Source organism: Salvelinus sp. IW2-2015, linkage group LG33 (assembly GCF_002910315.2).
Source record: "Salvelinus sp. IW2-2015 linkage group LG33, ASM291031v2, whole genome shotgun sequence".
In the NCBI taxonomy this organism is placed as follows: domain Eukaryota; kingdom Metazoa; phylum Chordata; class Actinopteri; order Salmoniformes; family Salmonidae; genus Salvelinus; species Salvelinus sp. IW2-2015.
Genome location: NC_036872.1, coordinates 4,212,729 through 4,229,287, shown reverse-complemented (window position 1 = coordinate 4,229,287; position 16,559 = coordinate 4,212,729). Strand labels below are relative to the sequence as shown.

The 16,559-nt window shown below is 46.0% G+C and overlaps 1 protein-coding gene across 1 annotated transcript in view; it reads left to right on the top strand.

Moving 5' to 3' along the window:
- kiaa0825 (KIAA0825 ortholog) overlaps positions 1–16,559 on the top strand; it is a 164,536-nt gene that overhangs the window by 2,389 nt on the left and 145,588 nt on the right. The window contains 1 exon segment of the mRNA XM_070437110.1: positions 7,838–7,973. Within this exon segment, the coding sequence (XP_070293211.1) occupies positions 7,843–7,973 (131 nt within the window). The 5' untranslated portion in view covers positions 7,838–7,842.

Below are 16,559 nucleotides of genomic sequence, written 5' to 3'. Positions count from 1 at the left end.
CCGTCACAAGACGCGAGTTTCATCTGGAGAGAGAGGGGAGAAAGAGGTCAAAGCACAGGGTAGGGCAGTGTGAGCAGAACCAGCGGTGTCGTTTGACTTAGCAAACGAGGATCGGATGTCGTCGACCTTCTTTTCAAAATGGTTGACGAAGTCATCAGCAGAGAGGGAGGAGGGGGAGGAGGGGGAGAGGATTCAGGAGGGAGGAGAAGGTGGCAAAGAGCTTCCTAGGGTTAGAGGCAGATGCTTGGAATTTAGAGTGGTAGAAATTGGCTTTAGCAGCAGAGACAGAAGAGGAGAATGTAGAGAGGAGGGAGTGAAAGGATGCCAGGTCCGCAGTTTTCCTCCATTTCCGCTCGGCTGCCCGGAGCCCTGTTCTGTGAGCTCGCAATGAGTCGTCGAGCCACGGAGCAGGAGGGGAGGACCGAGCCGGCCTGGAGGATAGGGGACATTTTAGACTTTTAAATTAATTATAGCCATTAGTTATTGAAGAATATAACATAAAAGCCTCATGAGCTTAGTTCAACTGTCTTACCCCATCAGAACCAAAATATAAGTTCGTTTAACTCAATTATTGGTTCACAATGTTGTAAAAAAACAAAAACACTCTAGGCCAGGGGTGTCAAAGTCAAATGGACGGAGGGCCAAATAAAAAATTTAGCTACAAGCCGAGGGCCGGACTGTTCGAATGTTTTGAAAAAATGTTAAATGACGCATATAGTCTAGTGAACTAATTGAACCTACTGAAAACCTAACAATATATTCCAATATGATCAGTAAATAAAGCAATATTTTCTTATGGCTCTGTCAGTAATCTTTAATTTTCAACAGACACAAAAGACAAATTTCCTTTTATAAAAATCCCCATAACATGAACATTAAATGAAAGAAACCGGTATTCAAGGCACCATCAGTAGCCTATATTTTCTATTTTAGCAAAAGTGGGCTAAATTTACTTCAAAAGAAAAACAATAATAGCAATTTTCTATCATCCACTCAACTGAAATATTTTTAAAATATAATTGGATTGAAATACAATAAAATAAAGTGAAAAATCTATTAATCAAAAACAACACTTTGTTTAAGGAGAAGTAACATGCAGTGAAACAAATATTAAACTTGAACTTTTAAACTTGAACTGAGTAAAAATCTAAATATGTGATTGCACAGTAATGTTCACTTGTTTGAGGTTGAGGGTGATACTTGGTGGTGTCCCATCTTTTCCACAAGTTCATCAATGTTCGGGGTAAGGCTCTGAGCTGAGGAAATCCTCAGAATTGAGTGGAGGTGTTCAGCAGTAAGTCGACTTCTGTGTGATGTTTTGTTCAGGTTCATCAAAGAAAACAGTTGTTCACACAGGTATGTGCTGCCAAACATAACAACGTTTGAGCAGCCTGGATGCGCAGCTGGGGCATTGTGTCGGGAGGAAACGGGCGAACTCCGCAGCACCCACTGCCGCATATTTTGCCTCAGTGCATCATTGCATTGGAGGTCAATCAACTCCATTTGGAGGTTTGGTGGTGAGCTTTCCACGTCAACAGCAAATGGGTTACCGAGCAGTTCAACCTGCTTTTTTGTGCTTCAAAGTCAGCAAATCGCGTCGAAAGTCAGCGGCAAGCATACCTATTTTATCACCAACTGTGCGCTCGGGAACGCACTGGTAGAGAGCTTCTCTTTCATGGTCTGGCAGCTGGGAAAGTGGCTCAAATTTTCTTTCACATCTGCGTCTCCCACAGAGTCAGTTTGGTTTTAAATGCCTTCACTGTACTGTACATATCAGAGATGAATGATCCGACCTGCAGCTGCAAGTTCATTGCATTCAGATGACTCGTAATGTCACACAGAAAAGCCATTTCACACAGAAACATTTCGTCTCGGAGTTGTGTTGTGTCTTTCCCTTTGCTGTCCAAGAACAGACAAATCTCCTCACGAAGCTCGAAACATCTTTGAAGCACCTTTCCCTGGCTTAGCCATCGCACCTCTGTGTGATAAGGCAAATCACCATGCTCCGTTTCTAACTCCGTCAGAAATGCCTTGAACTGGCGGTGATTCAAACCTTTGGCTCTGATAAAGTTAACTGTGCGCGTGATGATGCTCATTACATGCTCCATTTTCAAGGCTTTACCGCACAACGCTTCCTGGTGTATGATACAATGATAAGCTGTCAGCTCACCTGTCGCGTTTTCCTCTTGCATCTTTTCCGTATCTCGCCACCAGTCGTCCTGTGTCCACACATCGCAGGTGCTCGTCGGTTGTCAAACCCACGAGTTTTTCCCAAGGCAGCTCCATCTCATTTACACATCTTGACATCCTCATCTCAACATCTGCCCGTAGTTTGCCGCATAGGAGTAAAGCCAAAAACTCTCTGTCACGCTTAGGCTGGAGTCCACTCCGCGGATGAAAATTGACAACTGGGCAATGTCAGAAATGTCGGTGCTCTCATCACAGCCAAGGAATATGCAATGAAATCTTTTCCCTTTTTCACAAGCTGCTCTTTTAGATTGATGGACAACTGTCTACTCTCTCGGCAATGGTGTTTCTGCTCAGACTCACATTTAAAAAGAGTTGCCTTTTTTCTGGGCAAACTTCGTCACAAACTTTAATCATGCAGTTTTTGATGAAATCCCCTCCGTAAATGGCCGGCTGATTTAGCGATCTCTTCTGCCAAAATAAAACTGGCCTTGACAGCAGCCTGGCCTTGTGATTTGGCTTTTTTGAACAGAGCCTGTCGAGATTTGAGGCCTCGTTTTAATTCCTCTGCCTTTTGTAGCCTTTGTTCCATGTCCATATTCTTGTTTTTGTCCGCGTGTTTCGTTTCATAATGTCGTCTCAGATTATACTCTTTCAGTACCGCCAACTTTCTCCACACAGAAGACACACAGGTTTTCCAGCTACCTCCGTGAACATATACTCCGACTCCCACCTTGTTTGAAACCCCCGGTCTCAGTGTCCACCTTCCGTTTTGCCATTTTTGATGGGTATCTGAAAGTTAATTTTACTGTGATGCTGACGACTGCTGTGCCAATAAATATTGAAATGAAGCAGCCTACTGCTCGGTGCGTCACCGTTGCATTGTGGGAAATGTAGTATTGGTGCGTGTAAAAGATCTGCGGGCTGCCGGCTTGCTGCGGTCTGCGGGCCGGTTCTAATAATAAATCAAGATCATCCCAGGGGCCGTAAAAAACCTTCTCGCGGGCCGGATGTGGCCCGCGGGCCTTGACTCTGACATATGTGCTCTAGGCCATAGCTTATCAAATGAAATGTTCACCAATGTTCACAAATTTCACCTTTCCCGTGAAATGCTTACTTAGAAGCCCTTAACCAACAATGCAGTTTTAAGAAAATAGAGTTAAGAAAATATTTATTAAATAAACTAAAATATATTTTAAAAATTAAGTAACACAATAAAATAACAATAATGAGGCTATCTACAGGGGTACCGGTACTGGGTCAATGTGCGGGGATAGTTTAGTCAAGGTAATTTGTACATGTTGGTAGAGGTAAAGTGACTATGCATAGATAATAAACAGCAAGTAGTAGCAGTGTCAATGCAATTAGCCCCCGATAGCCATTTGATTAATTGTTCGGCAGTCTTATGGTTTGGTGTTAGAGGCTGTTAAGGAGCCTTTTGAACCTAGACTTGGTGCTCCGGTACCGCTTGCCGTGCGGTAGCAGAGAGAATAGTCTATGACTTGGGTGACTGGAGTCTTTGACCATTTTTTGGGCCTTCCTCTGACACCGCCTTGTATATAGGTCCTGGATGTCAGGAAGCTTGGCCCCAGTGATGTACTGGGCCGTACGCACTACTCTCTGTAGCGCCTTACGGTCAGATGCCGAGCAGTTGCCATTCCAGGCTGTGATGCAACCAATCAGGATGCTCTCGATTGTGCAGCTGTATACATTTTTGAGGATCTGGAGACCCATGCCAAACTTTTTTTTGTCTCCTGAGGGAGAAAAAGGTTTTGTCGTGCACTCTTCACAACTGTCTTGGTATGTTTGGACCATGATAGTTCATTGGTGATGTGGACACCACGAAACTCTCGACACGCTCCACTTCAGCCCTGTCGATGTTAATGGAGACCTGTTCGGCCCTCCTTTTCCTATATTCCATGATCAGCTCCTTTGTATGCTCACATTGAGGGAGAGGTTATTATCCTGGCACCACACTTCCAGGTCTCTGACCTCCTCCCTATAGGCTGTCTCATCGTTGTCGGTGGACCCTATTGTGTCATCAGCAAAGTTAATGATGGTGTTGGAGTCGTGCCTGGCCACGCATTCGTGGGTGAACAGGGAGTACAGAAGGGGACTAAGCACGCACCGCTGAGAGGCCCCGGTGTTGAGGATCAGCATGGCAGATGTGTTGTTGACTACCCTTATCACCTGGGGACGACCCATCAGGAAGTCCAGGATCCAGTTGCAGGGGAAGGTGTTTATTCCCAGGGTACTTAGCTTAGTGATGAGCTTTGTGGGCAGTATTGTGTTGAACGCTGAGCTGTAGTCAATGAACAGCATTCTTACATAGATGTTTCTTTTGTCCAGGTGGGAAAGGGAAGTGTGGACTGCGATTGAGATTGCGTCATCTGTTGATCTGTTGGGGTGGTATGCGAATTGGAGTGGGTCTAGGGTTTCCGGCATGATGGTGCTGATGTGAGCCATGACCAACCAGCACTTCATGGTTACCAACGTGAGTGCTACAGAGCGGTAATAATTTAGGCTGGTTACTTTTGCTTTCTTGGGTACAAGGACCATGGTGGTCAGTTTGAAACATGCAGGCATTACAGACTTGGTCAGGGAGAGGTTGAACATTTCAGGGAAGACACTTGCCAGTTGGTCCGCGCATGCTTTGAGTACCTTTTCTGCTAATCCGGCTGGACCCACGGCTTTGTGAATTTTGTCCTGTTTAATTAAAGGTCTTGCTCACATCGGCACGGAGAGAATGATCACACAGTCGTCCGGAACAGCTGGTGTTCTCATGCATGCTTCAGTGTTGCTTGCCTCGAAGCGAACATGAAGGCATTTAGCTCGTGTGGTATGTTCGCGTCACTGGGCAGCTCGCGACTGGATTTCCCTTTGTCGTTCGTAATAGTTTTCAAGCCCTGCCACATCCAACGAGCGCCAGAGCCGGTGGAGTAGGATTCAATCAATCTGGTTTGGATATGTATGTACGTACGTACGGTCACTGTGGGGACAACGTCGTCGATGCACTTATTGATGATGCCGGTGACTGAGGTGGTATATTCCTCAATGCCATTGGATGAATCCTGTAACATATTCCAGTCTGTGCTAGCAAAACAGTCCTGTAGCGTAGCATCAGCATCTCACCACTTCTGTATTGAGCGAGTCACTGGTACTTCCTGCTTTAGTTTTTGCTTGTAAGCAGGAATCAGGAGGATAGAATTATGGTCAGATTTGCCAAATGGAGGGTGAGGGAGAGCTTTGTACGAGTCTCTGTGTGTGGAGTAAAGGTGATCTAGAGGTTTTTTTCCTCTGGGTGCACATGTGACATGCTGGTAGAAAAGAGGAAAAACCCATTTAAGTTTGCCTGCATTATAGTACTCGGCCACTAGGAGCGCCACTTCTGTATGATCATTTTCTTTGATCATACCAACTCCCATCTCTCTAAAATACTTCACAGTATGACACTCTTAATCAGTGGAATGACATTCGCAAGCTAAATTATCAGCACAGAACCAAATAGCCCATAAAATCCATCAACTCAAAAAAATACACAATTCTTACATTTATAATCTATACCCCTGTGCCAAACTTGGCACCTCGACTCTAGGCACTCGGGCTCCCGGCACTGCATCTCAGTGCTAGAGGCGTCACTACAGACCCTGGTTCTATTTCAGGCTGTATCACAACCTACCGTGATTGGGAGTCCCATAGGGCGGCGCAAAATTGGCTCAGCGTCGTCCGGGTTAGGGTTTGGCCGGTCGTGACCGTCATTGTAAATAAGAATTTGTTCTTAACTGACTTGCCTAGTTAAATAAAGGTTAATAAACTGCTTCTCCAAACACTATAACGACTGATTTTAATTCCATTTAGCCTACTTTGATGCTGTGTAATAGCAGCCTACAAATAGGCCTACTTAGATATTTCCACGGCATATAGGTAACGTTTAAGCATAAATTCGGTAGTAGGTAGACAATCAAATGAATGCAAGGGAGAAATAATGGGGAACATGAATCAACTCAATTTCTAACTGTATTTTGAGGCCTTGTGAAGCACAGTTACAGTGTTTTCATAGCTGCTTCTGAGAACACATTAGATCATTTTCTGAAATGTTTTGATGTCAAAATATGTACGTGTTTAATTTATTGCTTCTTTAAAAGAGGATGTTAGGTGCCCTCTTTTAAACAGTGTTGACTTTAACTTGACACGCTCTAAGTGGCTTTAAAATGCCAGCCTGGGGACGAGCTGCTAAATATTTCAGAACAATCTCTAACTGGGATTGTGTGAGAGGAGACTGCTACTGTAGATTCTCTTTGAGTGCTCTGAGTATACGTCTGCCCCAGTCAACCCAGTGGCAGCAGTCAAAAATACACTGGGGCTCCTCAACATCTGCTTTCAAAATAGATAATGACAACACAAAAGATATCTACTGCTTCCGCTGCTAATGAGGCCCTGTGTGGTGACAATGTGAACCTGACACTCTCCCTTAACTCTCACGTGTACCACACACACACGGGCGTTGATGCACATCCTGTGTGACACACTATCATCACCAGCCTCCGCCACACACGCTCTCTCCCATATGATTACACCGTCGAGTTCCTAATCCGCCGATTGAAAACCTACACGTCTCCAGAAGTCTCTCTATATACTCCCTCCCAGACAGAGTGCACGGATGATGATGTGGGGAAGGAGAGGGGGTGAGGGGAGGATGAGGGAGGGAGGGAATAATCAAGTACAAGCTTAACTGCAGAGACTGTCAAGTGAAGAAAATAATATTTGTCCAGCTGGACAGGCCTCCCTTTGTGCGGGCTAAATGAATGTTGAGCTTTCTGTCTGGCGTGTCAGGGTGGTAGGCCTACGTACGGCAGGCTGTTTGGACTTTGACAGGGATTATTAAAATCACAGCAGATGAAGGGGAGAGGAGTGTGAGAAAGCCAAATTGACACTGACACTCTCCATTACATTCCATTTGACTCATGATGACGGTGTTGATATGGGCCGAGCCCCGCCAGCGCATGATTGGCTGTTCGAGGATGTGTTAAGCACCAAGGGGGCGTCATACTGAGGTGAACCGAGATGGATTATTTATTTAAGCCTGCAGTGAAGAGTCCCCTTTCTTGTTAGTTATTTATTTACCTTTTTTACGTTAACTGGTTGTAGTGTCACTGTCTGATAATACTTAGAAGCTATGCATTTTGATCAGGGGTCCCCCTACTGTAAGTGGAACAGAGGAGAGGGATGTGGCGGAACATATTTAAGTTGCCTCTTGTTTCAGGTGCAGTTGATTTACGGCTCCTGATAACAATCTTGTTCGAGGAGAAATCAAATTACCATGTCTCATATGCTGTGGCGGTGTGTGTGCGCGTGTGTGTGCGCGCGTGTGTTTGGAGGGGGTCCATCCATGGTCTATTTGATAAAATATCTTAAAATGTGATGGCTTCATTTTGGTACATTCATTATTTACTGTGTACATAATGCATTCAATAAGAGCTAAACAAGAGACCTATTGATTTTTTTTTCTCCAAGAAAAACATCCATTGAACCAAAGCATTTTTAGTCTGTGATACTGACAACGTCTTGTTTGTTGTTTTTGTGAGAAAATACATTTTCCATTATTCTCCGTTCGTTCTCACTCTCCTCCTTCTCTCTCGCTGTGCCCCAGGCAGGATGGAATGGCAGGGGGACCTTCCACAGGATCATGCCTTTGTAGAGCTCCTGCTTCCTGGGCTTCCCAGCGAGCTGGATATCCAACAGCTGCTCCGAGACACAGAGGACAAACTCAAACTCAATGCCTGCAGGTCAGTGTCTCTCAGGACCACCATAACTAGGAACAAGAGTTTGTACACGGCCGGTATATACACCAAGTGTTCCAGAGTAGGAGTGCTGATCTAGGATCAGGTCCCCCCTTCTTATTCATTATGATTCAAAAGGCTTATAACAACTTATACTAGATCATCCACTCCTACTCTGAGATGGTTATGAATATGGACTCGGGTCAGGTCATGTGCCCAGGTACGACTCCTGGCACAAGGGATTCTATGGGAATGTGAGCACAGTCAGCGAAGGCTCTATGCAGCAGCGGATGTGGGCAAAGTTGGGCAACATGCCACCTGGTGGGATGCTTGGTAGAATGGGATGCTTGGTAGAGAAAGGAGCGTGTCATCCCGAGAATCTTTTTTGGTTGATGGGTTGCCCCGAGGATACGTCTATTCCACACTGAGGTTTTCTTAATGTCAAAGTTTTTCTGACAGGAGGTGAAACTCGAGAGTTTGGACACAGGCACTACACACATAGGCAGACAGACAGGGACTCACTCATACACACTCGTACACACACGTACAAACACATACACCCACGTACACACACACACAGTTTTGAGCTGAGATGTCCCAGTTCTTGTCTGTCACGTTGGCATGAAGGATCGGGAGACAGACGTAGGAATGCGTAATAGTTTTTTTTATTCTACCCAAATTACGGGAACGAAGGGCAAACAAACACGTTACAAAACACATGTTTGAAACCCAAACAAAAGAGCGAGAAGTACCTCGAATAAATAACACACAGGCACAATGATTAACACACGGGACGAGACCCGTAATCATCTGCGCAATCGACAATGGCACGAAGCCAAAACACAAAGCACAGGTACTCACACGCACCAACGGACAATGTAACAATAATGGACAGCCCAATGGAAACCAAAGGGCACACTTATTCAAGTACTAATCTGTGGGAAGTACTAATCAAGTACTAATCTCTACTGAAAGTTCCGGAAAGGAACTCCAGTTTTTTCAGTTTTTTCACAATTCCTGACATTTAATCGTAGTAAAAATTCCCTGTCTTAGGTCAGTTAGGATCACCACTTTATTTTAAGAATGTGAAATGTCAGAATAATAGTAGAGAGAATGATTTATTTCAGCTTTTATTTCTTTCATACATTTCCAGTAAGGGTCAGAAGTTTTACATAGGCACTCAATTAAGTATTGGTAGCATTGCCTTAAATTGTTTAACTTGGGTCAAATGTTTCGGTAGCCTTCCACAAGCTTCCCAACAATAAAGTTGGGTGAAATTTGGCCCATTCCTCCTGAACAGAGCTGGGTAACTAGAGACAGGGTTTTGTAGGCCTCCTTGCTCACACACGCTCTTCAGTTCTGCACACAACATTTTTCTATAGGATTGAGGTCAGGAGCTTTGTGATGCGACCCAATACCTTGACTTTGTTGTCCTTAAGCCATTTAGCCACAACTTTGGAAGTATGCTTGGGGTCATCTGTCCATTTGGAAGACCCATTTGCAACCAAGCTTAACTTCCTGACTGATGTCTTGAGTGTTGTTTCAAATATATCAACATAATGTTCCTTCCTCATGAGCCATCTGTTTTGTGAAGTGCACCAGTCCCTCCTGCAGCAAGGCACCCCACAACATGATGCTGTCACCGGCCGTATGCTTCAGGTTGGGATGGTGTCTTTTCGGCTTCACAAGCCTCCCCCTTTTTCTCCAAAACATCACGATGGCATTATGGCCATAACAGGTTTTTCTAGTTTTTATAAGTCGACTGCCAGACGAATGACCGTGCGTGCACCAAAGTTAAGAACGTATGGATCCATTTCCTCGACAACTAGGGAGCGTTGAAGTGGTGAGGTTAAACTACTCCGCTGTTTTGGTCCGCATAGCTACCACGTTGTAGCAGTGTGAAGTGCACATGCGCAGATACTTTGTGTGACTGTATGAGAGCATAGTCTTGCATCTTGCTCATCTCTATATCTTCGTTGCAACGCCATCTCGAGGAGTCTACTTTTAATTCCATTGTATTGTCAGCGGACGGTCTACCAGTTGGGTCAGTACTCTGTCAGCCCGGTCTGTATGGTGCTGTGTTTTATGTTGGAGTAATATTTCCAGGGTACTCGTCTGGACCTTGACAGCGTACTGCATCTCAGAGAACCATCCCTTTTTGATGTGATATTACTGGAACGTAACTGTTTTTTAACCAATTGCCATATCTACTTAAAAGTTATATATTTTACCATTTCAACAGAGCAAACATTGTATTTTCAGATGTGTCAAATAAATAAATAAATAAAAATTACAACTTGAACTTATCTCAGGTAATATTTATCATATCCGGAGTGTGTAAAAAATGTGACTTAATTTGTTTCACAGAAGGGTAAATTTGTTTATTAAAAAAATAAATAATAATATTTCAAAAGGTAGAAATGTCTCCATGTTAGTCAAAGGAAACAACCATTTGGCTTAGTTCACAATGTCAGTATCCAAAATGCAGGTGTTTCAGCCTAGCTCAGTGCTTTCTCTGGTGGTGGAGCAAACCAGCAGAAAATAGGAGCGTTGCGCCGTGATTGGCTCAGTGTTCTGTCACTCATGGGGACACTATAGTAGTAGGGGTAGACATAGTAGTAGGGGTAGACATCAACATTCAAGCCCTGTGGCTCCTACCATAGAATTTCATTAGTAGTGCCCCTCCAAGAAGGCTCAAGGTCATTGGTCACAGATAAAATTACGTCAAATCACGTTATATGTACAGTAGCTTTGATTGGACTGATCATGTCAACATTTTACTTTCAAAATCTTAGCTAGCAGTCATCGTCATGAATCAAGTTGACAATCTACTGGCAAATCCTTTTTAATCCTTGTCATATGAAGAGAAATAATGAAGAGAAATTATAGATTAAACGTATCGTTGCTCATCGGCCATTAGACATAAACATTACACAACAAGTTGGAAATCACAAATTCAACAATGAGGGGTTTGGAAGGAATCGGTGACAGTGGCTAACTGCAAGCATTGCAACTGGGAAGTCGGGAATAAACAAGCACAGACTGTGAGCACATCACAACAAGGTGAGTCCAAAACTGTCTTATATGCTGCTGCATAAATTATGTAATAGGCCAGGGAGATATGTATACTGTCGCTAAGAAAGTCATACTAAGTGTATGTTGTGTAGTAAGCTGTTAGTAGCCCATGTACCTCACCCTAATTATTTGGTCTATTTTCACCTCTTAATTTCGCCTGATGTTACTGTTCTGACTTGGTGGTGCACATGTAGCCTATAAGCAGTTTTTGAGAAATGTAATCATCGAATATTGTAAGAGCTTTCATTGTCTGCTTATATGCCCCCTTTATTTATCCTACGGTTCTGACTTGGTGTAACGTTCTGACCAGAGTTCTTATGTGTTTTGCTTGTTTAGTGTTGGTCAGGACGTGAGCTGGGTGGGAATTCTATGTTGTGTGTCTAGTTCGTCTGTTTCTGTGTCCAGCCTAATATGGTTCTCAATCAGAGGCAGCTGTCAATCGTTGTCCCTGATTGAGAATCATATATAGGTGGCTTGTTTTGTGTTGGGGATTGTGGGTGGTTGTTTCCTGTCTCTGTGTTTGTGTTCTGCACCAGATAGGACTGTTATCGGTTTGCCACATTTTGTTATTTTTTGATTTGTTAAGTGTTCACTGTTTATTAGTGTTATTAAACATGTTGAGCACTGGCTACGCTGCGTGTTGGTCCGATCCCTGCTACACTCTCTCTTCTAGTGAAGAGAGGGAAGGCTGCCGTTACAGAACCACCCACCAAACTCGGACCAAGCAGCGTAGCAACGGGCAGCAGCGGCAGCAGCGGCAGCAGCGGGACCAGGAGAAATGGACATGGGAGGACGAGCTGGACGGTAAAGGACCCTGGGCAGAGCCAGAGGAGTATCGCCGCCCCAAAGCAGAGCTGGAGGCAGCAAAAGCAGAGAGGTGGCGTTCCGAGGAGCTAGCTCGGCAGCAGGAGCCGGATCTGGGTTACACCACTTGGGAGGAAATAGACAGGTGGTCGGTTGACCCAGGGAGAGTGCCGGAGCCCGCCTGGGATTCGATGGAGCAATGTGCGGAGGGATACCGGCGAATGAGGTTAGCACGACGGCGCGGTAAGAAGCCCGTGAAGAAACCCCAAAAAATTATTGGGGGGGGGGCTAAAGGATAGTGTGGCGAAGTCAGGTAGGAGACCTGCGCCCACTTCCCATGCTTACCGTGGAGAGCGGGAGTACGGGCAGACACCGTGTTATGCGGAAGAGCGGCACGGTGTCTCCTGTACGTGTGCATGCCGGTGCGGGTTTTCACCTCCGCACTGGCCGGGCTATATTGAGCATTGAGCCAAGTGCCATGAAGCGGCTCTACATATCTGGCTCCAGTACTCTCCTCGGGCGGTGTACATGGCACAACCTTACGCATGGTGTCCCGGTTCGCCAACACAGCCCAGTGTGGGTTATTCCACCTCCCGCACTGGACGGCTACGGGGAGCATTCAACCAGGTAAGGTTGGCAGGCTCGGTGCCTCAAGGGAGCAGTAACGCCTGCACGGTCCGGTATATCCGGGCCACTTCCCCGCCAGCCAGTACACAGTGCCTACACACGCACCAGGCTTCCAGTGTGTCTCAGAGCCCTGTTCCTCCCACGCACTCTCCTGTGGTGCGTGTCCTCCAGCCAGTACTCCAGTTCGGCCCACGCATCAAGCTCCTGTGCGCCTCCAGAGCCCTGTAGCACTGTTCTTCCCCCGCACTCGCCCTGAGGTGCGTGCCCTCAGCCGGTACCACCAGTGCGGGTACCACACCAGGATACTGTGCGCCTCAGCAGGTCAGGTCGGCGTTGCCCAACGCGCCTGCACTGCTCGTCTGCCACACCGTCTGTATGCTGCCTGCCACGCCGCTGCACTGCTCGTCTGGCAGCACGTCTGAGCTGCTGCCTGCCAGCCTCTGACCTCCGTTGCCCAGCGCCGTCTGAGCCATCCGTCTGCCCAGTGGCTCTGAGCCATCTGTCTGCCAGCGGGCCGTCTGAGGCCATCTCGTCTGCCCAGCGCCATCTGAGCCATCTGTCTGCCCAGCGCCATCTGAGCCATCTGTCTGCCCAGCGCATCTGAGGCATCTGTCGCCAGGCCATCTGAGCAGTCAGTCTGCCAGCGCGCCATCTGAGCCTCGTCTGCCCAGTCATGAGCTGCCCTCCAGTCATGAGCTGCCCGCCAGTCAGAGCGCCGCAGTCATGAGCTGCCCCGCCAGTCATGAGCTGCACTCCAGGTCATGAGCTGCCCTCCAGTCATGAGTGCTGCTGCTCCCCAGTCATGAGCTGCCCTCCAGTCATGAGCTGCTCCAGTCAGAGCTGCCATCAGTCCATGAGCTGCCACTCAGTCATGAGCTGCCATTCAGTCCGGAGCTGCCACTCAGTCCGGAGCTGCCACTCAGTCAAGCTGCCATTAGTCCGGAGCTGCCATTAGTCAAGACTGCTCTCTGTCCTGAGCTACCTCTCTGTCCTGAGCTACCTCCTAAATCATGTGGGGGCCTTGGGGAGGATTCTTAGGCCAAGGTCGTGGGCGAGGGTCGCCACTCAAAGGACTCTAAGGAGGGGGACAAAGACAGTGGTGGAGTGGTGTCCTCGTCCGGCGCCGGAGCCGCCACCGCGGACAGATGCCCACCCAGACCCTCCTCTTGAGTTTTAGGGGTGCGTTCGGAGTCCGCACCTCAGGAGGGGGGTACTGTAACGTCCTGACCAGAGTTCTTATGTGTTTTGCTTGTTTAGTGTTGGTCAGGACGTGAGCTGGGTGGGAATTCTATGTTGTTTGTCTAGTTCGTCTGTTTCTGTGTCCAGCCTAATATGGTTCTCAATCAGAGGCAGCTGTCAATCGTTGTCCCTGATTGAGAATCATATATAGGTGGCTTGTTTTGTGTTGGGGATTGTGGGTGGTTGTTTCCTGTCTCTGTGTTTGTGTTCTGCACCAGATAGGACTGTTATCGGTTTGCCACATTTTGTTATTTTGTTATTTGTTAAGTGTTCACTGTTTATTAGTGTTATTACAATTACAGTTTACAATTGGCTCATTCATCCCCCTCCTCTCCCCTGTAACTATTCCCCAGGTCGTTGCTGCAAATGAGAACGTGTTCTCAGTCAACTTACCTGGTAAAATAACGGTAAAATTAAAAAAAAAATTAAAAAAAATTAAACATGTTGAGCACTGGCTACGCTGCGTGTTGGTCCGATCCCTGCTACACTCTCTCTTCTAGTGAAGAGAGGGAAGGCTGCCGTTACACTTGGTGTACAGGGAAATCACTGTAAGACCGGCCCATGTTCTGAATTCTGTCGCTGTACATTTCAAAAGTGCTGAACAAATAGATATATATACGTCTGTCCTGGTTCGCTCATTAATAATGTCTTAATCGAAATTACGGATTGCCTCTTATCCGCTTGTCATCCCCTTATGCCATAGTTTGTACATCTCAATTGTCAGTAGAAACTACATTTGTTTAAGCAAGTCAGCCATATCAGCTATGTTTTTTTTAAAGGCAGTAAATGAAGCAGAATGAACTGTTTCGCTGCCAGACAAGGCTCCGCTGAAAGCCAGGTGTAGCGGTGGTAAGGTGTTGGGACTCTGCTGTTGGGACAGCTTTATGTAGGCCCTAACAGTTTGTGGGCGCCGTTTGTCACCGTTATAGTGCAAAATTCACCACTGCTGCTTAGTGACGTCACCAGGCGGTAAATTACTTAATAGACCAATAAGAAAGAGAGTTCCAAACCTCTCTGCCAATAACAGCTAGTTTGGATTTTGACAGGGATTATCAGTATTGCCCTGCACTCAGACCACTTCCGGACAGTCCTAGCAAAATTATTTCGTGAGAAATTGCTCTTGCTAAAATGCAATTTTTGTACGGTACTTAATTGTTACCCAGAAATGATTTGATATTGAGATAAAAAAACACCTGCATTGGGCCTTTAACATTGAGAAGACTCTACAACAAGGTCTGGCCTTGTAGCATCCAACTCTGTTGTAAGTTTAATATTCCAGCACGTTGTTAAAGATTGCTGCTGAAACCATGTGCGTGTGTGTGCGTGCGTACGTGTGCGCGTGTTCTGTTACTAATGAGCATTCCTAGCCGTTGCCAAGTATCTGTCAGAAACATCAGTGTGAGTTTACAGTTATTAAAGGTTCATTTGAGAAGTGAATGGTTGATTAAGATGCTCGTTGTTTACATTCTGATCTTTTGTGAGCTTGAAGAAGTCAATTATCTTTGAAAACATCCCGGAGCAGAGCCCTCAAGCTTTAGAAAAATTCACTCATCTCAATTTGCCATTTACAATGAGGAGCTCTTCTTCAACCTATGTGAAAGAACATGCTTTTACAGCAACATTGCAGATTAAGAGCCTTTGATTGTCTGTCTCCCTCTTTTGTTCGTACTCCATCCGTTTGTATTCAGTTATGATACAGCATGATAACATTATTCACTTATAGTAAAGGAGTGAATCTTAAGATATGTGCCCAGACTGACTGTTATGTAAATCTTGCATAGACAGTTTAAGCATATCCCGTTTTAGGATTTATACATCAAAGGGAACATTACACCTGCTTTTTCCAACCAGTTACCACTGACTCATTTTGAGGTGTGTGAAAGCCACTTTGATGAGAACTTCTGCTCCAATATTACATTCTTAACCCCCCCCCCCCCCCCCCCTTCCCACATGAGATGGCTAGACAGGCCACCCGATTCTATGTCTGTCGCTCTCTTTCGTTCGTTCTCTCTCTCTTTGAAAATACCACACTCAGGACAGAGTGAAATGGACTATGCTCTCAATATTTTGATGGCACATATTGAGGGAGGGAGGGAGAGAGAGGAACCAGAGGAGAGTGAAGGAGGGAGGGAGGGGGAGGAGGAGTAGAGAGAGAAATCTATATTTCAGCTCTTTTATCCTTTGTGCTGCTGTGAGGGCGAGGATAGATGATGAGGGACAGGCTAAATGTGGCGGCTGAACAAAGCCTCTCACTCTGGTACCATTAGCGTTTGCGTCTCATCCCCCCCTTTTCTCGCCCTCTTTTTGGGGGGAAAATGGGAACAAAATAATTGAAGATTCCACATCTTGAAACGAAAACCCTTGGGTAGGTAATTCAAGGCTTATTACTGAAGGCCAAGGCATTTTTCTTCCTTCTAAGCATTAAAGGGTTATTTTGTGTTCCTGTGGATATGGGAGAGGGATAACCATTATGAGAACAAAGGGACAGATAATGGGGAATTGGGCAAAAAATCTGGCGATCCCCACTCAGTCTGCACCTCCGGTCAGTCAGCCTTGGGCTCATCTCAGCCCATTGCTGGCAAGGCTCCTCTCTTACAGTACTTCCACCAAGGTCAGCCTCTGTCACACACAGAGGCAGCCGCACACGTGCACACACACACCCACACATACACACACACCTGCTGCCTAATCCATTTATCAGTGTCTGGGACAAATTATGGAAGAGGAGGAGAGTAAAGGGAATCGGGACGATGAGAACCACATAGCTGAGAGAGAGACATAACGAGAAAGAGAGACAGAGAGAGAGGGAGAGACAGAGAGAGACATAAAGAGAACGAGTGAGCTCTT